This window comes from Cupressus sempervirens, chromosome 1 (assembly GCF_028749045.1).
Source record: "Cupressus sempervirens isolate cs-2001-9-10 chromosome 1, ASM2874904v1, whole genome shotgun sequence".
NCBI lineage: Eukaryota > Viridiplantae > Streptophyta > Pinopsida > Cupressales > Cupressaceae > Cupressus > Cupressus sempervirens.
The window spans coordinates 825,087,523-825,114,937 of NC_143118.1; the positions used below are offsets into that span (position 1 = coordinate 825,087,523).

General features: G+C 36.5%; 1 protein-coding gene across 4 annotated transcripts in view; it reads right to left on the reverse strand.

Moving 5' to 3' along the window:
* The window catches only part of LOC149580405 (3-hydroxyisobutyryl-CoA hydrolase-like protein 5), a 59,398-nt gene extending 36,309 nt beyond the window's left edge, over window positions 1-23,089 (reverse strand). For 2 of the 4 annotated variants that reach the window (XM_089790653.1, XM_089790638.1), the window contains exons 1-2: window positions 22,698-22,829; window positions 22,352-22,436 (exon numbers count right to left, since the gene is read on the reverse strand). In XM_089790653.1, the coding sequence (XP_089646779.1) occupies window positions 22,352-22,399 (48 nt within the window). In that variant the 5' untranslated portion in view covers window positions 22,400-22,436; window positions 22,698-22,829. Of the gene's footprint in view, window positions 1-22,351; window positions 22,437-22,656 lie in introns of all 4 variants that reach the window. The other 2 variants (XM_089790641.1, XM_089790648.1) reach the window with 2 other exon arrangements.
* Between the last annotated feature and the right edge of the window lie 4,326 nt (window positions 23,090-27,415).

Consider the following 27,415-nt stretch of genomic DNA (forward strand, 5'->3'; position numbering starts at 1 on the left):
ACCCACGGTAGATACAGCCAAGGTATTAATCACTACAGGTATAAAGGAGTATTCAAACACGTGGACAAAGATGAGTCCAAGTTAATAACGTTGAGACAAAATGAGCTTATGAGAGCCTATTTCCATGGAGTTGTGGGCCCTGTTTACCTGGATAATCCAGAGATCACTCTTGCTGCGGCATTAGAGAGAAGAGATAAAGTGTACAAATAGATTCATTTTTGGGTGCATGTCAAAAATGGCGTGACAATTTTGAGGATAAAGGTGTACAAATTATACAAGCTGATTTGAAACTATTGCACCATGTTCAGTCTAGTACGGAAAAGTCAATGTCTATATTGAACCAAGATTTTGGGCTATTGGATGAGGTACATACATGGGGAAAGGACCTCCAAGCACTTCAAGCAATAAAGGGTCAAAGGTACCGTACACTTATGGAGGTGTACTCAGCTGAGGAACTAGATCAGTTAGAGGATTGGATTGAGAAGATAGCAGCTAGTAATAAAGTAATGGAGACATTACATGAACGTATACAGCAGTTGAGAGATCAAACACGAGCAGATTTTGGAAGCTAAGAAGTATTACAACAATGCTTGCCTTGATATTTTTGAAGATAAGTCAAAGACTAAACTCATTCCAGTGCAATCAGTTGCCCAACAGTTCCAAAAAACCTTCGAGAATGCTTCATCAGAAGAAGATATCAGACAAGCATTCAAGACTAAAGAGGTATTGTTTGAGTTGGACACTAAACTTGAGGATTTTGCAGATATTCGTATGGAGGTTAGCAATTACAAACATACAGTAAAAGATAAGTATAACACTTTGGATTTGCTAGAGATTATAGAGAAATTCAAGAGCAAACATCCAAACATCGCTCTGGTATAAAGGGGAAGAAAACCCAAAAGCTAGAAATTCAATTTTGACACTTGGGGGAAAATTTTGGATTTTTTGAACCTACCACCAAGGTGCGCTTTTCACAAAATTGCGCCAACAATTTTGAATAAGTAAAAGTGTGCCAATAATTAACTGTCAATTGCTAATTTAGAGCTTTCCATACACCGAAAACGTATTTTGACGACAGTTCAACTCCTAGAAACACCTAGAAAGGTCAAGCTTCTATTTTTAGAGCCTCCAGTGACTCTCAGATCCTCTTGCAACTTCTTTCTTTGTTTTAAGACATGTAAAGGCTCATGCACCCATTTGAAAACAAGGGTGGAGTCCTACTTAGCACCATTTAGAGAGTCAGTCTGTATATAAGTAGCTTTGTTTTATTAAGTTTAAGCATATGTTTGCATTAAGAGATCTCTCATTCTCAACACAAATTGAGGAGATGATTTCTTATAAATTCAAGAATGTAATATGTATTCCAAGCCATTATTTTGATGCAATAATATATGCTATTGCTGTTCTCATTCTAAGTGTAGTTATTCTTGCCGGAGTGTGTTATTTTTGGGAATTCTTGTTCATGAATAATAATGGAGCCAATGGTTTTGTTGTGTTGATTTGATTGTGCAATCTTTTAGTTTTGGTGTTTGCAACATGTTGACGAATTTCGTTGACGTACCAATGGAGAACAGATCACCCTTTTGTTCCTACATAGCTTCTTGTCTCGCATGAGCGCACTTTCTATGGCCTTGCGATTCAATGAGAAGTGAAACATCTTTCGGTTATTGCTAAGTTTCCATCGATGATTGCATCAGTGGATTTAAGCAAGCGCTACTCCTATTTTCATTGGTTTCCTACCCGATCTTTTCAATGATTTCGACTCACAGATGTGTTGTTACCGTGGTTTATGTCAGTTAGGAATTTCCCTTTCAAGTTATTTGCTTTAATCTCTCGTTACCTTATCTTTGTTATTTGCTTTGCTAACACTTGGTTAAATTAGGAATTCATATAGTTGCATTGTTAGATTGCATTCATCATAAAACAAAAAATACCAAAAATATCTCTTTTGTGGTTACTTTTTGAAACAGCAAGCAGATTAAACATCTTATCTAAAATTGGTTAGAACTAGTAAAGGCCTCCCTGTGAACAAACACATTTATCTTCAACTGAGCGGATTTTAGTAGGTCGCAAGATCCCCTAGAACCTTGGAGTTGATCCTAGCTTAACGTTTCAAGAGAGGAATTCAATTCTTGCCGTTAAGCATCATGCAAAACGACAGCTCAATAGAATTTGGCACTTGAAGGAGGTACTCAAGAGGCGAAGACATTTCATACCATACGACATGGGCGAATTGAAAGTACACGAAAAATAAAGGGTGTGTCGTGCAATAATCACGATCAAGTTTTTGATGGTACGATGCACTTTGCCTGTCAGCAAATAAAAGTAATAAAGCAGCAACCATACCAACGTTATTGGAGATTAGAAGCACACGAAGAGAGGATCGATTAGAGGAGGTTGAAGGGAAACAATTGTTGTCAAAACCACAAGAGAGATCAAGGCAATATTGAGCCCAAGACGCAGCTACTATATTACTTGAAGTATGGAGATAGGGAATGCTAAGAACTATTGCAGGCCATACACAAACTTGCAAAGAAGCAGACCAATTGTATAAACACCGAACATAGGAGGAGAACGACAAAGGATTATAGGGGCAGGCATTATATCCTAGTCAACACAGGAAAGGCCGCACAGCAAGGCCATTAGTAATCATGAAGAAACAACAAGAACATAGGGCAGTACAGAGTTAAACGACACTGCATGAAGGATAAGTAGTGAGAGCAAGCCATCCATCAGCAACATTGGATCCTTGATAAAAAGCAAAGCCACACAACAGAAATAACAATTGTACAAGTGAAGGAAAAGATTATGCACAAAGTACACAAGACACAAGTGAAGTTGAAGTATAGAAGTTGTCATACAGTTCACTAAGCCCTAACCGTTTTTCTCTTCCTTGCACAAAAGACGAAAGAGAAAATTGTTATGGAATCAGAAGGAAAACACACTTGGAGGAAAAAGTTAGTAGACGATTCCAATTGGCAATGATGTGAATATTAATAGAAGTGCATAGGTATTGCTCTCAAGTGTGCAAATTGCAGGTCGCAATAACACAAGCAAAAAGAAGGTAAGACCAAAAGTACAAGGGCAGATGATGTCTGCAAGTTTTGCAAAGGATCATGTAACACCTCAGACAATAATCTTTGAAGGTCTAAATGGGTTAGACTGCAAAAAGTGGTGGCAGGAGACATAGGATAGGGATTCAGTAAAAGAAAGTTTGAGATGGGGTCAAGTACAGTGGATCATTCAAATGCCCATTTTCTGTATTAAGGACTTTGAAGGTACCTTGTGCACAATGATAGAGAACTGTGACAGGTGTTTGAAAATCAGCACGGTCTCATACATGAACTATAATGTCAAGATTTCATTCACATCCGCAAAATTCAGAAGGGTGTTCGACATACTTGAAAAGGGGCAAAAAATTGATCTAAAGGTAGGGAAAAAGACTCAGGAGGTAAAGGATTTCAACATCCGACTGATATGCAGGGACAACCTCTCTGAGGCACAAAAAGACTCTTAGGAAGTCTTCACAAAGCGGAGTAAAAAAGTCTTTTGTCAAGGAAGGGCACTGGGTATTGGTAGTGCGTTATGGACGTGGTCAAGAGCAGGCTCAAAGGTTCAAGTTGCGCTTTTGATATTTTCTTTCAGCATGTATCCTTGATGAGCAACTTAATGGATGGAAAAGTGTATGACTGGGACTGATTACTCTCAGAACGCATGTACGAGTTCATGACCCTCCAGCACAAAACCTTTTGCATGCCCCATTACAAAATCGAACTACTTCTAGATGCTTTAATCAGACAGATTCCCCAAGAAAGTCTATCGAGGGAGGTCAAACCAGGACCCTAGGCACCAGGTGAGCCCCCCATCATGCGATGGTGACCCTTAGTAACACCCGATGGACAGAAGGTAGTTACAAGACAAGCAATCTAGGCATGAGGTGGACATAGGATTTAATCATGGGGATACAGACAATGGATGTCAGGGCACATCAGAGAATCAAAAGTGCCACAGAATAAAGGTAGCACTTAGGCTAACGAGCAAAATGAGGTGGAGGTAATTACAAAGCCTCTTATTGAGATTATGGGTGTTGCACACATTGCATAATATTGTTATATTGTATTATTTTATTTTATTATGTAATGTTGCACTTAGATGGACGTGCAACATGTAAATATTCCCATGGGATATACTTGACGAATTGTATTGTAACATTGTGATAATATTTCATGTAATTATTTAATATTGAGGAAAAGAATTAAATTTTCAATATTAAATGTGTGGTCAATGGGTTAGGTAGCACATGCTTTATGTAATACCACTTGGTGGTTTTGTGGGACTTGCTACTATATAAGCAGCCATAAGGGTAGTTGTGGAGACAAGAGAGAAGACAAAAAGGAAAAGAGTTGAGCGGGACAAGGCTTGACAGATTAGCCAAGGGAGCATTTGTGAAGGTTAGAAGCATGGCGTGGGATGGGGGGATTCATGCTTGTTCACATGGATTGTTTGGTTGTGGCTATGGCTTTAAAGACTTTAATGGTTGTATTGCAATGGTGTTTTTGTTGAATAATACAAGGTGATGGATGCTTCTGGAGGCTGGTTTTTTTTCCCTCAATGAGGGTTTCCTAGGGTACATCTTGTGTTACAATTTTTGTGGGTATGTTGTTTATTCTCTTGCATGTGGATTTCAATTGCATGTTTATTTCAGATCTATTATGGGTTATGTGAAAACGGTTATATTATTTGTTGCAAGTTTCCTTACAAGTGATATCAGAGCTATGGTTGTGTTGTTGTAACCCTAGATTGAATCCATGGGAATGCATAAAAGGATAAAAGAAAGGGCAAGATATATAAATTGTTTATTGCAGATATGAGAGTTATGGGTTTGCTATTATGATGGGAGATTGGTAGATTTTGGACGTGAAATTGTTGGACAAAAGAATTTTTCAAATTTTCGTTTAAATGAGGGTTTTAGAGGGAGCTTGCAAACATGACCTCTTAGGTAAAAACAAACCTCACCATTGGATCCAGGTCGATGTTTCCATAAATTTTGATATATAATATGCCCTAGTTTGGCCATGTTCATAGGAAATGAAAGAGTTTTTTTTAGTTTCAGCGCGTGATGGCCATCAAATTTAATCCCCTCGAAATTTTTGTCAAAAAAAAAATCATTGTGAAAATGGTAAAAACACTGCCTTGGTAAAACGGCCATGACTCTCTCAGGATATCGAATTTCAGACTTCTTACAGGCATTATAAAGCTAATTCAAAGCACTACAAGTTGGTGTAAGTTTGGTTCTGTGAATTTGACATTTTGTCAGGTTTTAAGAGTCCGAAAGTTAAATGTTGTTTATTTGGAGCACAAATTAAGGCATAACTTGAGCATACGAAGTCAAATTTTGGACTTCAAGTAGTCAACAAAAAACTCTTGGAAAGCTCTACACATTGGTTAAGGTTTGGTGCAAGTTTGATATGATTTATTTGGTGATATATTGATCTAAACAGTTTATAATATATATTGACTATGGTAACATTGCGAGTTTATGACATTGTATATTTTGGAGATTTGGATTTGATGTTATTGTATACTCAATTCATATTTCAGATTGGTCTCATGATGATATGGTTATCAGTGTTTGATTTTGGATATATATGATGACTTATTGAGTCTACAAGTTGTGTAGTGTTGTAAGCGGTCTAAACTTACAGATTGCATTTATAACTTGGTTATGGGTTGTCTTTGCCCATTGATCTTTGATTATTAAAGCATATTCAAATTGGTGGCTTGGATTTGGGTTGTATATGCCCTAAGTCACATGATTTGCTGATTTTTCTTCATATAAAAAGGATGAGATGTTGTTACCAGGTATAGTCATGGTGGAGGATTATGGTTGACTATTTTATGCTGACAGGTTGGACATATTGAGAGTCAGATGCTCGGTTCATAGATATGATCATGGTGTCATGGACTTTGGCATGACATAATTGGATATACAAGTACATCCTTGATGTTCATTGGTTTGGATTCCTAATTTGGTTATGGTGGTATATCTTTTTGGTTGAGAATCATAGTTATTTGGTTTCTTTGGAGGAGCTCATGATGTGCACTTTGAGTTTTTTAATGGTTTGATGCCCTCGTTGATTCTCATGGTTTGAGGATGATTTTTCATCATGATGTCATGGATAGCTTGGATACACAGTTTAGTGGGAGCTTGTGATAGTGATGAGGTGACAATGCAGAATCAATTCCTGGTTTGGTTTATATCTTCTTGATATGGAGATCTTGGTTTCACTTGGTACTAACACTTTGGTTGTATGAATGTAGACCTAGAGAATCTTCATGTAGGAGATGGATTTTATGATGCCTTAGTACCATGGCAGATTGAGAGTTTTTTGGCATTGATACATTTATTGAGTGTTTACAGATGTTGGAGGTTTGTCTTAGATCTTGTTGCTGCAGAAGCATCTTTGACATTTGCATAGTGCACTTGGTTATCTTCATGGTGTGTGTTGATGGTTAGATCTTGAGGACTCATGGGTTCTTAGTTATCTTCATGGTGTGTGGAGATGGTTACATCTTGAGGACTTATGGAGTTCTTGGTAAAAGTGTGGTTTATGCTTTCATTTGGCATGTTATCCTTGGTGTGAAGATGGTTTTTATTATTATGTCATGGTATAGTCTTGATACGCGTTTAGAGTTTTGACATGTTATAATATGCTCATATGAAGCATTTTATCTCTTTGGTTGAGATGATTAGATCATGTTGTCATGTTTATGTTCCTCTAGCTATGGTTGGAACTTTGACAATGATCTTGGTTTAGTTTGTTGGTATTGAGTACATTGATCATAAGTTGGATACTTCATGATATTGCTATGTTGCATTTGGAGTTGGCATAGATTGATTGGTTACCGGTGCTCATAGATACTTAGAGATGGTGGTAATGTTGTTTTCTCTTGAATTAGAAAAGTATTTGTTGGGACAGTTGTTTAGTTTCAGCAGGAAGTCCGAGGGGCATTCACCTAGTATGGACTTGAAAGGAGATTGTTCTTAGATGAGTCTTGGTTGGAGACTTGGATATCTTGATAAGCATTCACATTCCCCACTCTTGGTCTACTTGACGGTTTGCTACTTGAGAGGTATAGCCCATTGTTTCTCTCATGTGCATTATGTTTATGCTTGTCTTTCATGGGTATGGATCTTGAGTTACGGTACATGAGTTAGTTTTGGAGGGTTCACTTGAAAGATGGTTTAGCATTGGTTATCTCCATTTGCATATGTTGTTATGCTGGTTGAGTTTGGAAGATGATTTTATATTGGGCATTTTCCTTGGATTAGGAATAGTTTATGAAGTTCGATCTTCTTGCGAGAGGCTTACCTGTATGATTAATTATATGGTATGGTTTGGGTGTTGTTGGAGCTTCTTGGTTGGAGTTTTTTGGAGGGGATCATACTTGCACAATTTACATCTAGAGGTGTGTGTAGAAGGTCATGATACAGGTTATGATTTGCATGGTTTCTCTTTGGTCTTGGTTATCTTCCTGGATGTTCAGTTTTGCTTGCATTGGATTTGAGATAAGTTAGAAATTGTGATTACTGATTTGTGCTCATGTATGTCATGTCAAAGATGACATGGTTATTTTTTTATCTCTTTCCTCTGTTGGTTGTGGAGAACTTGGAAAACTGTTAGAGATTTTTTATTAGAGTTGTTCTTGGAAGTTATTGGTTTATGTGTTATAGATGTCCTTGAGACTACATGGATTCACTTCTTTGAGATGTTGTGTTCGTTATAGATTTGACATTAGCTTTTGCAGTGGGAGCTTCTAGGTATAAATGCGGCAGGTATTGCTCTTGAGGCTTGCGATTGCAGGTTACAAATTGGATATATTAATGATGTGAGATTCACTTGGTATACCTTTGGAAGTATGGATAGTTGGATGGGTTTGGCACTTCTTGTGGGTGTTATTTCAGCTATGGATATTTTGACAATTGCGGATACATGTGATTACCTTTGGATTAAGTTTTTGTGCTTGAAATTTCAGTTGGTACAGGATTTTATGATCTTCTAATGTGACAGGTTGGGCGGCTTTCTCTTTGGATGGTTTCTATGTATATTCTTCGGTAGTGGCATAATAGGAGGTGAGATTATTCATGTTTGAGAAGCTAGATACTTTGATTTTGTTGTGAGTACTATGATGGAGCACATGTTATACTTTGATCCATATGGTGGATGTGCTAGGAGGGGTTGTTCCCTTGTTTATTTATGTGGCTACGGATTAACCCTATGCAATGTATACAACAAGTGGGAGATTGTTGAGATTATGGGTGTTGCACACATTGCATAATATTGTTATATTGTATATTTTATTTTATTATGTAATGTTGTACCTAGATGGACGTGCAACATGTAAAGATTCTCACGAGATATACTTGATGAATTGTATTGTAATATTGTGATAAAATTTCATGTAATTATTTAATATTGGGCAAAAGAATTAAATTTCCAATATAAAATGTAGGGTCAATGGGTTAGGTAACACATAGTTTATGTAATACCACTTTGTGGTTTTGTAGGACTTGCTACTATATAAGCAGCCACAAGGGTAGTTGTAGAGACAAGCTAGAAGGCAAAAAGGGAAAGAGTCGAGCGGGACAAAGGCTTGATAGGTTAGCCAAAGGAGCATTTGTGAAGGTAAGAAGCATGGCATGAGATGTGTAGATTCATGCTTGATCACATGGATTGCTTGGTTGTAGCTATGGCTTTGAAGGCTTCCATGGTTGTATTGCAATGGTGTTTTTGCTGAAAAATAAATGGCGATGGATTCTTTTGGAGGCTGGTTTTTTTTTCCCTCAATGAGGGTTTCCCCGAGTATATCTTGTGTCACAATTTTTGTGGGTATGTTGTCTATTCTCTTGCATGTGGATTTCAATTGCATGTTTATTTCAAATCTATTATGGGTTATGTGGAAATGGTTATATTATTTGCTAAAAGTTTCCTTACACCTCTGTCGTTATTTGCACGGCCTATATTTTCCACTACAGCACATTCAATACCCACTACCAACACTACCCCCATTCCTACTTTTGGCCAATTTAGAAAACCCATTGATATGACTCCATCCACAGTAGTAACGGAAAGGGTCACTGAGGGAGCTCCTATGACTCCTAAGCCGCAGATTGTTCCTGAGACAGATACAATGATAGTGATTCTAGAAATAAGGGTCATGGAGATAGCTGAGGAAACACCAACGATACAGGCTAGTGAGATACAGGTGGAGTAGGTGAGATTGGAGGTTGTTGGATCAAATGTTGTGGTGACTGTAGTTGTTGCCCTATTGGTCAAGCCTGTTGGGGAAGGCTCTATGGTTGAAGGGGTAACCAGAGGGCCATGCCCATTAGACCGTGTGAATGCCTACTTGACACAACAATCCCAACTTCCACTAGCTACACATGGGCCATCGATACAATCACCTATGTGTGATATATCCAGTGTAACACGAGGACCCGTCCCCCCCCCAAAAAGAAACTAAGTCGTCTCGAAGACGGGGACGACCTCAAAATGGGGGAAGACATTTTGGGCGGCGCCACTTAGAGCGCCACCTCCACTGAAGACAGCGAGACATTTCCAAGACGACAAGACGTCTCCTATGTGGGTGCGAGGGGACACGACGGAGTATCCTTTATTGTGGGTACAAGGAGACTTGTAGGTTTTGTTTGCATTATAATATTATATACTTATTTTGATATCATGATTCATGGCAAATGATACTTATTCTAATCATCTTTATGTCATGACTCATGACTCATGAGTCAGGTCTCATATGATCATTGATTACTTTGAGATAGTAGAATCTAGATACTCATACTACTGATCTGAAGATTGATATATAGACTAATATTTGTTGATGTTCAATGTCAATGTTCATTGCTTGCTTGTAATTTGATCATGAATCAAGATGTTCCAATTCAAAACATCAATGCAATGTTCAATTTTAATTTTTAATTGTTTAAGTTTAATGGTTTTTTACATCTTTATATGATTATATCAAGTTATATTGTATAATTGCAGTACATCTTTTCATAACTAGCATTTTAAGTACCATACGTATAGTATATACACCCTTGCACCCCCGGTCCCTGCCGCCGTCCCCAAATCAAGGCCCCTCTGTCCCCCTGTCTTCGAAAGTTGTCCCCCTGTCCCACCGTCTCCCCGTCCTGCAAGGTAGTATAACTGTTAGTTCCCAAAACCGCAGATTGAAAATCCAAAAGCCTGCCACTTCCTCGATAGGACTTCTCAATCAGTTTTGGCCAACGAACGGGATTACTTTTTTATTCCCTTGCACTTCGGGCTTCGCTACACCCAGGCGAGTAAACCGTCACCTTAACACTGACCGTCTGGTTCAAGGCTTTTCAAGAGCGAATCTAAGCTTTGGAGTTCTCCAGCTGGCAAGGTCCTCGAACTCAATCAAAATGAAACTGGATGTTGGATAATAGTTGAATGTTTTGTATAAGGTTTTAAATAATTGATTTAATGTTTGCAGGAAGGAAATTATAGATTTTCTGACTACAATAAAAAGACCAGTGCCTCTACTCATCTGGGCAATAGAGTCAACTTCAATGAATTATCACGTACAACTTTATAATGTTTTACACACTTTACTGCCAACAATTAAATAATCGAGATGCAACAGATCAAATATTATGCCATTTTAAATTAGTCCAAATTGAATTTTAAATCCTCTGGCAAGGAGATAAATTGGACATAGATGCAAAAACAATTATTTATTTCACAATGTTTGCGATGATCAAATTTAAAATGCTAAATGACCATGTCTACTTATCCAACATTTAAATTGATGCAAAATTCCAAAAAAAATTACAAAGGACGATTCACCTGCAGTTTAAATCTCCATGACATTTAAAAAATAAACAAAAGACTATTTATTTTATTATTAAAATAAAATAATAGAATGTTTATTACAAATTCATAATAAACTCCTTATCCCTCCATACAATAAAATAAATATAAAATACTCCTTTCAAGTGTATGTGTGAATGTTCGGATATATTGTTTTTCTCTTACAATTCATCCCATATTTATATCTTTCTTCATTTAAAGTCACGACTTTTCACAATGAAGAATCATATCTAAATAACGCACCTTTTCCAAATCACATTATTATTTTCTTTTAATGTAATCGGACCCTTAAGCTTCAAATTATTTTAATCGGTGGAACAAGAAGCTTAACTACTTTATCCTTTTCTACACTCACATCGAGTTGCAATACCTTATAATTTATTTTGTCTTCTATCACACAAACTAGCCTGATAAATCTCTCAAACTCCCGTGATCCCTGTTTTGTCTTTGTTGTGCGATCCTTGTCGGAAATAACAGCTCTTGATGGCAGAGAACACATTGTAACCTCATCCTTTGCTTCCGCAGGCACTCAGAGATGCTTCCACATGGACTAGAAAACCATAATCATTACTTAGGGTATTTCAAGAGCAAATATGGTGCAATCTTCCATTTCCGCCTTGTCCATTCACGTGGCTCCAACTCAGGCTAATGCTCTTATCCGTCTATCTTCCTTTTGTTCTTCATTCAACGCATGGTCTGGCCTTGTTTTGGAGTATTTAGGCACGATATTCCTCCAGGAATTGCATAGAAGCCTGGGTCTCTGTTTGTATCTTCTCTTTGTGGACTTCACACAATCATTTTCCCATTTGTAATCGCATATGTCTGGTGTTCCGTCTTCAAACTCCATTCACTTCGCTTGTGCTTCACCTGGATTTCCAGGTTTAACTGACTTTTCCTCCTTTTCAGGGTGACATGGAATCCCCGCATACAGTTCTCCAACCCCATCTTCTGTCAACCACATATATGTTAGCATAACACTTACTGTCTGCACATAGTTGAAGCTTTTTGTTGACATGAGTTTATGAAGATGTAAATTTTAATCCTCTTTGTTGTTTAATCATCATCCTGACCTGTTTAGCAAATACTGTAGGTGCTTTCTAACGCACAGAAAGACCATGCTAGGGAGTAGCTAATTTTGGTGATGGATTCCTCATCAGGGAATCTTCCTGAATAAGAACAAGTAAATTATGATGGGCCAGTTTGTATATTAAAGTACTTAGTTGCCATATAGTATAGTCCCCATGATTATTTTATCATAGTTTGTGTCTCCACAAACCTTTAACATGTCTGTTCAGCACCATACTCAAAGCCATCAATAAATACTCTTCCATGCTGTCAGGTGTTTGTTAGCTGCTATCTTCTTTTACTCAGGTTGATTCTATTTGAGTTGCATACTTCTTCTTGCTGCATACATCACATCTATATCACGGTGTTTTTCAGATTTCATGGCAGAGATATATGTTTGTCACAGTCATTGTATTATAGTAGTGTTTCTTCATTTTTTAGTGTTCAGAACATTGCAAATATCAACAGGTCTCAAACTTCAGGACTTCCATTTGAATTGATCAACATTCCTAGTATTGCAAACATCAGCAATCTTCCTTACATTTTCTTCCAAAATACTGTTTTGGTTAAGTATTGAGCAGTATCAATCACAAACATCTAACAATGGATCGGTATTTGAAAGTTTTGCTTCCATAAATCGGTTTGAATCTGTGGGAGGTTTTCCCTTTATCACTGTAAACCTATCTTATGCAAATATAACATTATTTGTGAGATTAAACGATTCAAAAAGGTTTCTTAAATGGAGTCCCAAATTTGCTATAATTTTTGGGCTCCATCAGTAACTATGGATGTATCTCAACCCAAGCTTGAGGAGTTAAGTGGAGGGAAATTTGTGGTAGTTGTTGCACTCGCACTTGATGAAGAAAGATGTCAGCCAGAAGAGAAGGATGAGAGGCTTGCACAAGAGACTTTTGAAACTATGGTGAAGGTCGTAGAAACAACACTCAGAGCGCAGCAACCAATTATGAAGCCATTCGAAGACACCCTTGGAGAGGAATAGAAGCATACTTGGTGGATGTGGTGAGACAAGGCTGCCAAGTGGTGGCTTCGCATAGACTAGGGCCTCAAATCATGTGTGTCAAGAATTGAGAGATATGTTATCATTCATGAGAGTTGGGTTTCCAGTAGTATTTGCCACCTGTTTCGAGGCACACGAGTGGTCTGCGACAGAGACTCAACAGATGTTAGAGGATTGGACTGCTAGGGAGTCAGTAGAGGAGAGCAAAGTCGAGTCACTCACGCACGAGATAGTGCAGGTACATAGAGATGCCTACTATGCTCAGAGGTGGAGTGAGACTGACAAGATTGCAATGGTGAGGGCTTAGGAGTCAGCTACCCAACTAGCAGTAGTAGAGCATGACATGGCTAGCCAGCAATCCGCTTGGGAGAGACACACACAATAGAGATTACAGCATAGTTGGAGGCCACCAAGTCTCAATTGACACAGGCACAAAAGGAGTGCACGGCGAAGGAATCCGAGTTGCGGGACATGGCATTGATGTTGAAGGAAACAACGGAGACCCAGATGCAGACAAAGGAGAACTTGGAGGTGTAGACCAGGCAAGTGTATGCATTGAGAGCTCATTTGGATCGTCTAGCATCAGTACCTCCAAGGACACTTCCTCAACACCCTTCATCTTCATCTTAGTTATGTTTTTCTTGTGTATGTGATGTAAAACCTTGTCTCCATTTTGTTTGATGTCATTAGGAGAAGACATTTTTTTTTTAAATTTTTGTGGGGGGGGGGGGGGGGGGGGATGTTGTCAGTAAATTATGTTATGTGTTTCGGGAATAGTTTATTATGTTAAGAAGTCAATTACTAAAGGCGTTATGACACGATGGTTAAACAATCCTTCAGATATTATATGTATGCTTGTCAGGAACAAGAAGAGATGTCAAGAGATCTCATATTCTATGTTCTGAGTTGTACTATGTTAAACATTAATAGAATAATATTCTAGTTTCATAAAGCAGTGTTGCATTTACTTTTGTCTTATGTTCCATAGCATGTAATAAAACTAGTTTACCAATGACGATACACAACTAATGCTTTAAATTAAATGGGGATTCTCATTTAAGATTTCCGGACTATGAATTTGCATAGTTCCAAAACTAATTGTGATCTTGATACTCCAAACTGAGAGGGATTGTGTAATGATATAATTTTGTTTGAATTGGGGACAAGATGTAGTAGCACCTAGATTGTGGAATGAATTTGCCGAAGATTGACATATACATTTTATTTTATTTTTTCACTCAATTTTTGCAGGGTTGAAATAGTAGTTTATTTAATTTTATTGCTTCCATGAAGAGTTGTATCATCGTTTTTATTTGTTGGAGATGTTTCTATAAATTGACAAGACTCCTGTCAAGCCTTATCATAAGATCAAGTAGAATCCCAATATTCATGCGCAAGCCCCAGGTACTTGCGATAGTGAATAATGGTTTATCTTCATACACATGCCAACATAATGCGCTCAAAAGCAAGAACAAAGTCCAGTGCCTTGTTTGGTCAATCTCTCAAAAAAGGGGGTGCTATTCTTTGAAGCGTCATGGAATCGAAAAACTTTATTTCGTGACAAATATCATCTCAGACAGCATCAAAAAAGAAATGACTGTCAATAAATCTTAAGAGGGTCTCCTAACGTCTATCAAGTGGCTCACTTTACAAGGTATCTTCATCCTCACTGCTAGAATGTCATGGAGGTGAAGTACAACATAACATGTGGCTTCTAGAAGATGAATTTGTAATGACAAACTATTTCTCTCTTTTTTTTCTCTACCGTTTATGACTGATAGTCACAATTTGGATGGTTGGAGCTCTTTCTTATCTCTGACTGAATATTTTTGCATTCTAATGTTTGAGCTGAGATATAGCTTTCAAATTAGTTTTGAAGAATGGGTATAAGGTTGTCTCATAGTCGCTCCAGCCACTTCATCAATTACAAGGAGATAAGTATTAATCATGAAATTCTTGTTATATTACTGGGAATGGTGTATGTTTTAGCATTGATCTCTATATTTCCCTCTATGATAGGAAGCAATGGATGATTAAATGCAGAAGTCATGCAAACTATGAAAATGGACATGTGAATCTTGATATTCAGCGGGAGACTAGTCAGCTTTAGAGGGAGTTGTTTAATCCTTTGCAAACTTATTTGAATTTGCTATCTTATTGTGGTGATTAAAGTTGTTCCTGTTGAGTGGGCATGTTTATGGTATCCCGTCATTTTTACATATTGATAATATTTTGGTGTTGTAGTATTTGAGACTCTTGTTGGAAAAAAGCTTTAGTTGTGCTTTTATGAATTATTATTCTTGTAAAATTAAATTAAAGTTACAAGGTCGGTCTAATAACTCTTTCACTTATGAGCCCAAGGGACCACGGCCAAACCTCTGGTAAAGATGATATGGATTATAATGAGGATGAGGAGGACATGGCTTCTGATGATGAAGACAAGGAGATGGAAGAGGAGATTAAAGAGGAACATGTGGGGAAAAAACGGAAGAGGGATGATGCGGATGATGAGAGGGTTTCGAATTAGGGGCCGGAAGTTACAATTATCCCCCTTTCCCCTGTTCATCCCCATCCTCACTCTCACCCCGAGGAGAAGGAAAAGGATAATACTGGTGCTAAAGAGGGGGAAGTGCTTGTCAAAAATAGGAGAAAAGCTTGGAGGAATTTCAATGTAAGGACTGCGACATTGGGAATTTATAGAGAAGTTATGAATCCTCAGATTCTGGTGGAAAATCAAGAAGAGCCCTAGCTTGAAGAGCTCATAGACCCTACTATTGTGGCCATCTCTGATAATGCAAGGGAGACGGGTATGAACCTTCTGAACAACGCTCATAACAGCATGATTGACAATTTTAGATCAATCAAGTGGCTATACCATGCGCTGGAAGAGGTCAGAGAGAAGGTTTGTCAGTTTGAGGGCAACAACAAGAAGACTAAAAATGAGAACCAGGAGGATCAGAATGATAGAGCCAGTCTGGTTGAGAGGAGAATTAAGAATCTTGAAAACTACAATCATAATTTGGCTAGTCAAATGATCTCTCTCCTCAATTCGATCAATGACGATATTCTCTCTTTAACCGGTGTGTTCAAAGACAGAGGCCTGCTGGTAGGTGAGGACGGAAAGGATAGAGGAAGAGCCAGGTCTGAGGATGATATGGCCACCGATATCACCATTACTAGTTTGGACTAGGATACGGAGAAAGTCCAGAAGCAGAAGGCCGAGGAGCACCAGAAGATTTATGAGGCTGCCCAGACCATGCAAGATCTCGAGAAGAAGAATGAAGAGTAGCCCTCTTGTTCTGTCTTTTTGTGTTTTTGCTGTCTCTCTTTTGGCTTTTTATTCTGGCTTTTGCTTTGTTCTGTAAAAGACAGTTTGTTCTAGCCTTTTTGTTGGCCTCTGTTGTTGGCTGGGCCTCGTGCTTATTATCAGCCATTAGACTTGTTTTATTCTAGCTGGGCTTCTTTTGCTTATTATCAGCCTTGTTTATGTAGCTACTTTTGGGTTTCAGGGTCCTTTTAAAACCTGTTTACCTTATCAAAAACTCTTTCACTTATGAGAGACTTGTAGTGAGCATCATGTAGAGTGAGTCCATGATGTGCTTTTATGAATTATTATTCTTGTAAAATTGAATTGAAGTTACAAGGTTGGCCTAATAACTCTCACTTATGAAAGACTCATAGTGAACATCATGTAGAGTGAGTCCATGATGTCATCACATTGAGAGATTTTGTGATGGCAGTTGGAAGTCATGTTGAAGGAGTCCATGATTATATCGCATTGAGAGAGTCCGTAATAAAATACTAGCTGTAAACCTTACTAACTTGTCATGTTGAGAGATTCCATGACAACATCAAGTTGAGTGAGTATGTGCTCTTGCAAATTTGTCCTGTTGAGAGTTTCCATGACAACATCACATTGAGTCCGTAATGAAGTTGATTGTAAGTTTTGCAAGTTTGTCATGACAGCATCACGTTGAGTAAGTCTGTGATGAAAGTTGAAAGTATTTTTACAAGTTTTTCATGTTGAGTGATTCCATGATTATTAGTTAAGAAAAAATATTTCCATCTATCATGTTATGTGATTCCATGATTATGAGTAATTGTTACAAGTCTATGATGTTGAGTGATTCAATGATTATTAACAATGAGTAAATTGTTCTCTTGGCATCACGTTGAGAGATTCCATGACAACATTACGTTGAGAAGTCTGTGATGAAAGTTAGCTGTAATTTGTACAGGGTTTTCATGTTGAGTGATTCCATGAATTTTATAGGATCTATGTGATTAGATTTTATCACTGATATTTTGGTTACAACTTTGTTTGATTGTTCAACTAAAGATCTCTCTCACTAAGAGGGAGTGTTGTAAATTGTAGCTGCGATAGAGATCTTTATCTCTAGGCATTAATACCGTTATGGTCACCTTCAGTTGAAAAGGAGATTTATGATAAAAATGTAATATTAAATACTAAGACATATGTCATACAACATGCCTTGAGCCATGGAAATTCGAAGAGTTGTATTTGAAAATAAAGAGTTATATTTTAAAAAACTCAAGGGACCTTTGGTTGTAATGTGAAGAGTCCCTCCTATTGTTATACATATTGCATCAAGTGAAAGACATTGTACAATTCAACATTTTATGATCAATAAAAGTGATTTTTGTTGAGCGGCTACGGTTTTCCCTTCATTTCTAGAAGGGTTTTCCCAGTGTAAACTTTGTATGTTTCTTATATCTATTTTAAGTATTCCTTATTGTTTTCTATCATTTATTCTTGGGTCTGTCACTAGTCATAGAGAAGGGATCCAACAATACATGTATATATGCGTATACTCAGTATTTGCATATACTCAAATATATAACTCATGTCTTTATATGTATGCTCCATGTCCGCATATATTCATGTCTATACTTCGTGTTTTGATGTGTATCCTTTGTGGTTGGTTCATACATGATGTGCTTCCAGTAAGTCTACCCCACAGTTCCTGGACTCTCCTAGAGAGTTCCAAGTTGAGTCACCCAAGCCAAGTCCCAATGGTGTGTTTCCACTATGTGATTTTTTAAGGTCATAGACATGTATCATGCTTCTAATCCTCTTCTCAATATAATGTCCCCTTGTTGACATAGGATTTATTAATACATAATTATTATAAATCAAAATATAAACGAATAAAAAATAAAACTTAATATAATCAAAATTTCATTAAGTTAAATGAATCGTCAAAAGGTATGAAATGAAAAGTTATGACTCACTCATAAATGAGATTTAAAAGAGAGGGAAGAGAGCTTCATTTGGCAAGGAATATATATATATATATATATAATGGTATAATAATGAATGCATTATCAAACAACAAAAATAAATGATCCATATACACAAGAATGTTTCTATAACGAACAAAAAGAGAGAAATAGAAACATTTTGCAGAGAGAAACAAAAAGTAAGTTTTAATTTTGAATAGAGAGAATATGGAAACATAGAAGAGAAGTGACCTGTAGAAATAGAAATAAATCTACAAAAGAGAGAGAATGAAAATAGAGGGATTTAACTCTAATATCCTTCCTTGATGGTCAATCTAACAGTTAACTTCAAAACACAAGTCTGCAAGTGAATCCTCAAAAGGCGTAAAGGGCAAAGTCAAGTTGATCAGTGAGCTCTGCATGTTTTGCAATGTTGGCCGATGGCTAAGACCCTCCTTGCTTCCACTATTCAAAACCAATGTGTGTCCAGCAATCTCGGATCACATGACCAAATTTGTGACAATAGTTGCATTGATTTTGCTTCTTGGAGATAACCTGAGACTAAGGTGATGACTGAGATGGGCCTTTGTCCTTGCGAAAGGATTGGGTTGTAAATAGCATTGCCACCAGATTGTCATTACATAAATCTATAAATTTGAGGTCAACATTAATTGTAGTAATAGTGAGCGTCTCAATAAAGTGCTCATAGGATTGTGGTAGACTTTTTAGAGTAATAACTACCATATCCTCTTCCTCCATTACATAGCCAATGGCCTCAAGCTGATTTTTGATGTCCTTAATCTTTAGAAGATGTTCTCGTAAGGACATGTGCTCATCCATAATAATAGAGAATAGCTCATAAGAAAGCTTTGCTTTTGCTTGATGTCTTGTGGAGATCCTTCAATGTAGTCCAGATCTCTGCAGTTGTCTTGTCAAACAATACTTGAGGCAATTAATCATCAGTAATTGAATGCTTAATGAGCATACCACTAATCAAACTTCTCTTGAGTAGCATCAGCTGTGGTAGGATGAGTCTCAGTACCCAAAACAATCACCTCAAGGCAACAATACTCGAAGATCGTCATCATTCTTTGCTTCCAAGTGTCGTAGTTCTTTTCATTGAATCGTTCACTGCACTCCGAGAGAAGATTGGTGAGAGATGCCATGACACATTTTTCGAAACAAAAAATGTGAATATCTAAAAAGGCGTGAACTTTGAGGCTGATTGATGGAAGACCCAAAAAAATGAAAAGACGCCAAGAAGAGAGCTCAAAAAAACCAAAAGGAATCTGATGTCAAATTCTTAATCTGCTAGCTCGAAAATTGAGGCACAAAAACGAGGCACACAGAAAATTTGGAGACTCACCCAATTGAGTTCTCAAAAACACACAAGGAATTTGCACTTGGTTTTTCAAAACAACAAATAATCTAAGAGTTTCGCAAGAAACCCTAGCTGTTTTTTGAAAAAAAAACCCAAAAAACAGTGCAGAGATTTGAAACAATGGTGGAAGATGGTCTGGCTGCAGATCAGAGACAGAGGGTTTTTAGAAACCCTAGATGGGGCCAGAAGTGTAGAAAATGACCATTATTTGAGTCAAAAATCGTAGAAAAGCGTGGGTGGAATGCAAATAGGGATCACAAAAAAGACGTCTACAAGAAAAAACGAACTGAGGAATGATGAAAAACACAGTCAAATCACATTTATGGCAGTCGCAGGTGCTAGAAAAAACATGAGCAGATGCGGATGCTGGAAACATTGGCAATTTGCAGACCTCAGAAAAAATGACAACCTTAGGAAAAAAAGAGATTTGCATGGAAAAAGTGCAAGTAGATCCATAAAAAATGACACAACGCCGAAACACGAGTTGCAGACAAAAAACAACCCAATAGTGAACACAATTGTGCAGAGAAAAAAGGCCATGAAAAAACCCTAGTCGGGTTTTGACACAGAGACACAGGTCAAACTGATTTTTTTTCACACCGGAGCCAAAAAAATTTGAAAATCTTATGACTCTAAAATTTCATAAAGAAATTAAAGATTTTGAAAATCTATTTTCAAAAATAACTCAAAAAATTTCAGTAATGAAATTATTATTTTTCAAAAAAAAAAGGTCTGATGCCATATTATGATAAAATAACTAAGTTACCAGATTCTCTCCAGCAACCCTCAAAGTCTGGTTCAATTCTCTCCAAAGTCTAGTCCTTGTCAAATTCTCCTAGAGAGCCACAGATTCACTGCAAATTCTGTCAGAGGAATTTGGCCAGAATTCGGAGCGAATTTTGAAGAATTTGCTGGCCAGCAGCCAAACCAAAGCTAAATTTGGTCTCAAAACAAATTGTTTTTACATTTTTAAAGTGATTTTTTTGCCTAATTTGGTTTATTTCATCCTCACAACCCTAAAAGTGACCACTAAAAAGGCCAAAAAAAATGGTTTATATGTCGTTTATGCATTTGTGAGTGAATATGAAAACTTGCTTATAGAGAAAATCCAAATTGACGATTACAGAGGAATTTCTTTATATACTCTTTGAATCCAAGACTTAAAATCGAAATCTCAACTTTTCATCTAGCTTGGTTAGAAATCCTCTAACCAATATAAAAAAAATTTGATAACTGCACTTATCTTTTGATGATTCCTTTCATTCTCAAACTGCCCCTTGATATGGAAATATGTCCTATGCATGCAACCAAGCAAGTGTATGATGTTGTATGTATGGCTAAATGATGCAATTAATATCCTATTATATTGAAACATAGATATGGTGGTGTATTTTCCTATGTTGCTTTACTATTAGCAAAGTTGGGGTGTGGACTTATTTGTTGTTGTTGTGCACGGGCGCACACACATGCACATATGTTTTAGTACCGATGAACCCAAAACGAATCCGAACCCAACCCAAAAAATATTTGGATGAATTTCAAACCCGAATCTTAAACCCGCATCTGTACAAGAATCCAAACCGGCAACTTAGTAAAATAATGAATGCGTTTTTAAACAAAGTTCATAAATGATCTATACATACAAGTATACACAAAAATGTTTCTAAAACTAACAAAGTGAGAGAAATAGAAAATTCTGAAGCAGGCATTGACAGGTCAATCTTTTGACGCAACAACCCTAGCAGTTAACAAGGCAGACCACCAATTGAAGGAACAATTCAAAGCAGAGTTAAAAGGCATTTGATCTGGCAATAGACTTTCAGTATTGCAAGTAATAAACTAGACATTATGGCATTATGAGATTATGAAAGAAGAGACATCATTTCTAAAGGGTGGCATTCTTGGTAAAGAGGGTGTATTTGCATAAAGCAGAAAATCACCACGACCAGAAGAAAGGTGAATACCCGAAAAGTGGTAGTTTATTTGCACAAAGCAGAAAATCCCCTTCAGGATTTAATTTATCGCAAACATACATTACATGGCTCAGGGTTCAAGTTCATGAGACCACATCCAACTCTAGGAGCAGCATAATCCAACAGGCCAGGTAGATGCAAGTCCCACAAAACTTTAACAGGACGCATATACTTCCTTCAGTCGTGGTATTCAACTGGAAGTTTACACCACAAAGAGAATGTAACAACAAAATATGTGAGGAAATGAATCCACCGCTGTTGTCATGGAAAGTGGCCATGACCATGGCCATATTAATATCCTATACGACTCAAAGCTACTAATTATTTATGCGAACAGCCATTCCATTCAAATTGGGTTTGTGCCCCTTCGATTGACACAGTCCTCTACCCCATGTAACTAGGTCATAGTCATCCAGAGAAATGAGATAAGAGTAAGGTGATGGAACTTAACTATGGAAATATATGAATAACAGCGCCTCTATATTAATTTAACCACAAACCCCAGGTAATTTGTGTGCAGGTTCTTATACGTGATTTGTGTCCCTAAACAAAGAGCTTCCTAGGGTATACGAATTATCAACCCCATCTTCTCGTGTGTATTGTCATAACAGATTTATTCTTATATATCTATTCAGTACGTTTGATTGGCAATTTCAAGAACACGTTCATACATTAATAAATTCATAGCCATTATAATAAGCTTTCAGCACAAAAGAAAAGCATATTTATATGTCTGTGCTCCGGGTGGAAGAAATATGACCTGTTGCTGAGCGTGACCAAAAGTGTTTTCTCCACTTGTAGGTGCCATGTAAGCCTTTCAAACAATCAAAATTCCGAAGACCAACCTGCATTCGTTTTTCCATTAAGTTATTTAATAACATATGACGACAACTGGTCACTAAAATTCAATAGCAGATAACATAAACCCACACAAGAATAGTAACTCAAAAACCAAGACATAAGTAAACTGTATCGTAGTAATGGCTATTACAATAACATGACAGCTGAAAATTAAACTGATAGTTATTGCAGTAAAATTGTAGATGGAGAACAATGAAAACAAACCTATCCTAACAGAGACTAACGGGTATAGCCAAAAAGTACACCTGAAATTAAGGATGAACTGCAAGACAAACAACTAGGCGTGGACTACTGCAATTTAACTTCAAAATAAACGAGTTTTTATTGCGCTGAAAACATTTAACCAGAGATACTGACCTGCTGCAATTGTTGAAGATAAAGAATTGGCTCACATATCGCCCTTGTAGTTTTCAGCATTATGGTATCTCTGGTTAGGTGGGAACATGAATTTGGCAGGTGAGACAGTTAAGTGGTGAAGGGCAGGTAGAAGAAAACGCAGACAAAAGCTATATTAAGGGTCTAAGCTACATAACGGGTCTTTCCTGGTTACACAAGCTCGATTTCCAATATAACTTTTTAAAATTTTCCTGTAAGCTATGACCGCCAAGGCCGGACCATTTTAAATAAAACATTTCCTAAGTTTAGGCCTTCTAAAGCTCAGTTGTCTTAGGGTCCGTTTCGTGGAATTTTAGAAACTTAGATTTCTATAAATCTTGTTTAGCTAAATCAAGGTTTTGTAAATCTTCATTTCAATTTTGGTGATTTTACATGAACCATTTGTTTCACTACGAAGATGCTTGTGAAGACATATTTTTATGCTTAAGCTTGGAGTTGAAGGCAAATTTTAAAAAGTGGTCCATTCTATTGTTTTTACACTCCTTAAAAAACATAACCAGGTTTTGATTTTCAATTCCTACTTGCTAGTAGGAAGTTGGAAAACCTGGTTATGAGGCAAAATTGAAAGTCTAGTATGCTAATTCCATTTTGCCAATTTTGAAGCAAATGCAAAAAATTTCAAATCCAGATTTTGAAAAAGCCAATTCCTGTCATCTTCCAGGAACCAAACGGACACACTTCTAAATCTCAATGGTCTATTCTAAGGTCCTCTTCTAGTGGGCACTTCTAGGGTCCTATTCTAGTGAGCACTGATAAACCATACAACCATTCTGAATGAAGTCATTCAATTCAACTTGGCTACTAGATTAACAGTTCATTGACAAATGCTTTCTTCTTGACTTAGAAAACAACATTTAATTGTCGTCATGCATCTCATGGATGTAAGTATCAAACTAAAATATATTTACTTTTTATAAAATACTATGATTGTCCCTATAAAACATACATGTTAGTTTCTTGTTTACAAAAGATAGCTCTAGCATTCATTTTTATAGTGCCTATTTGAAATATGTGTGCTACTTAGGGGACCCCCAAAAGATACTCTCAAATTTTGTTTACAAACTCATCTAATTTTTGTGATAATTCATTCATCACTCATCTATTAAGTTTCTTTAGTTGCTTGAAAATTTTAGAAGCTTGTGAGTGTACCCTTTTTCCTTTCATTTCATCATCCATGTGAAAACAATTTTTGTGATAATTAATTCATCATTCATCTACTAAGTTCCTTGCATTAGTTGCTTGAAACTTGAAACCTTATTAATATACCCTTTTTCCTTTCATTTCATCATCCACATGAATGCAATCGTATGCTCTTGCTTTCATGTTGCTTTCGATTTTACTATAAGAGGTCTTATAGGTGTGGGAAATCAATTTGATGCTTGAAGTCTTTAGAACTTTTTCTAAGGTACTTCATAGTTGTGTTCCTTCCCTTTTCCTTTTTTCAATAAGTTTTTCATGCTTTTTCCTTTCATATAACTTAAAAGTTAGGTTTTCTCTACTAGTCTCTTTCATATGACTTTTTAGTTGGTGGTTTCCTCTTTTTCGTCATAAATACATTATTTCATGTCAATTTGAATCAATATAATTTGATATGTAAAACATGTCTCTCTCTAGCATTGTTCCCTTTCTTTCCATTCAACACTAGTAAGTTTTTTATAGTTGAACCTTTTATTTTCTCATAATCTAGGTTCTAGATTATTGTAAATAAATTTGACATATTTTTCACAATATGATATTTTGTTAGAAAAAATAACAAAGAGATTGATCAAGAAAAGCTCTTAGTTTTAATTTTTTGTAGGTTCTTCTTATTAATTACAAGTTCTAGAGAGAAAATATATTATAGGTGCGTCTATCAAGAAAGTATTTGCAAGTGATTACTATTGGTCTAGGTTTATATTTCCTTAGTTTATATTTTGTAATTTTCTACATATTTATTGTGGCTTGCATAAGTAGATAAAGTAGGTTATTTATGAGAGTAGATGATATATTCTATGAATATAAATCCTAGATATTGTGTGTTGGTGTAAAAAATGGTTTTATCTAACTAGTTTGTTTTCAGCCTACATAAACGAGTCTTATTCACACTGCACATAAGCTCACTTATAAGTTAGCTAGATTTTTGCCTCATCTCATGTAGCCTTCCCAAGTATCCCAACACTTGTCCATAATATCTTTTGCTTATTGCATGCTTCGATGTGTAGGCAAAGTTTCACTCCTACCTTCTCACCTCTTCTAAATTGACTTTTATAAACAAGGCTCTTTTGTATATTTTAAACTAACTTTTTATGAAATTCATTTTGCATATTACTTTCTAATGGATACTTTTTAGTTATACAAGCGATCTTGGTTGTTTGAATGTAGTGTCAAAATAACCTTGGAAAAACCCTCCCATTTAGACTTGATTTCGTGAACTTTGTGTGAATAAGGATTTAAACGATGCATATAGGAGTGAAATGGACTTGAAGAGGATCAAGAGAGAAATTTTCTTACGTAGATAAATACAATATTTTGGTGTTTTGGGGTTCAATTGTTGTAGGGTTGTATGAATTCATACAACCCTATAGTGATTGTATCTTCTCCTTACATCAAGGCACCAAGATTATTCAAGTGACATGAAAAGAAAAGAAATGTAAGCATGTAAAAAATTGATTGCAAAAAAAGAAATATTTTTGTAGGATGGGTATGTACCCATGTATAGTTGTGACATTGTCCTTTTGCGTGCATGGGTAATATTCCCTACACAAGGGTGGCATCATCCCTATGTAGTTAACAACAACTAGTACTAGCATAAAAATATTATGTTCTTAAAAATAGTTGACCTTTATTTTTTTGTTGATGTTGCCCACCCAATTGAAGACCTTATGTAACCTCATTAGCTATACCATACATTGTGTCAGTGTCAGTGTGTACAATAAACATTACCTACATTATCATCCGTGTGGACACATCAACACCTAGTTACCATTATGTCAACACCATAATACTAAAATAATTTGAGAATAATGTTGTCAATGTGACAATTTCTTCACCAAAATTTACACCCTTTCTCTATTGGCCTATTTTATTTTTATCCTCAACTTTTGGAGGTTGGTTCCTAGTCATACAAATGTCTATTGTAGTCAAATATTTTTTAGATGTGTGTATTTTTTCATTCTCTATCCAATGGTATAACTTAATCTTCGTTATGATGTGCAAAGTTTTCGTAGTTATTATTTCGCAATTGACAACCCTATAAACAATCCCAGTTTCAAAAACTTTGAGAGGCTTATTAGGGCTCATACAGGTACCATTTTTCATGTTGCTATGTTTCACATTCATGATTTTATAAGTTCTATGCAATGTTGGTGCTATTTTTCATAACAATAATCTAGAATATCATATTTTGAATATGTCTCTTTTGAGGACTAGCACATTCTTTTGGTTCTACAAATACAATGACATGAAGTGTCATATCATTGAATACTTTGGGGGTCATATTTTGCATAATGGTGCTTTCTTTTTCTTTTCTTTTTTCATATTGATGAGATTTGAAAGAAAACTTGGTTAGAGTGGGATTGTCATTGCACCAAAAGACCAATTTGTTAATGCCCGAGATGACCACTCAACTTATACTACACAAGAGGCGGTTAAACCCCTGTCACAAATCCTAAGGGCAGCATTGAACAAATTTCCAATAATCTCCTCCTTAGTGTTACCTGAGGGTCTAAGGATTCAATCCTGTGACCAAGCTTTAATACCACTTGTTAGAGTGGGGTTGCCATTTCACCAAAAGACTGATTTGCCAATGCCTAATACAACCACTCAACTTATAGTACGCAAGAGATGGTTAAGCCCTTATCACGAATCTTGAGGGGAGTACTGAACAAATTTCCAACAAACTTGATATGTGTCTTCTTTGTCCACCTCAAGACATTAAATAATTAAGAACTTAGTAAATGTGTAATTGTATAAATAGTATGCATGGAGGTGTTTTTTTCATGGTGGTATTCTATAATATCCATTTTTAATGGCTTCTTTTAAGGACTTGTACATTTTTTTAGTTTTATAAATACACTGAAATAAAGTGGCATATCAATTTATACTTTTAGGGGAACATGTCATGCATTATAGGTTTTTTAATGTTGTCGCCTTGTTGAGGTTTCAAAAATAACTTGATGAATGTCTTCATTATCCACCCTGTGACATCATCATATAAATTATACAAATGCACTAGTATAAAGTGCCACAAAACTAAATGTGTGTTCTTTTGGGGGTATAATTGATCTATGTTGGTGAACAGATTGTCCTTCAAGAGAATATGTGGAAATCCGACCCTGAATGCCCAAGTGAGAGGACAAACTAGCACCAACAGTTGGATAGGTTATCATGGATTGATAACCTTCCTCTGAATTTTTATCAGGTACAGCTCCTCGTGCAAGATTTACGATGAATTAAATGTGGATGCTTTTACCAGAAAGCATGAAAGGATACCAAGCATCTATCTGTAAATACAGAATAGATGCGAAACTTAAGGATTGAAAAGAAAGGAAACAGAATACAACAGATTACACAAAGTTAATTTGTTGTA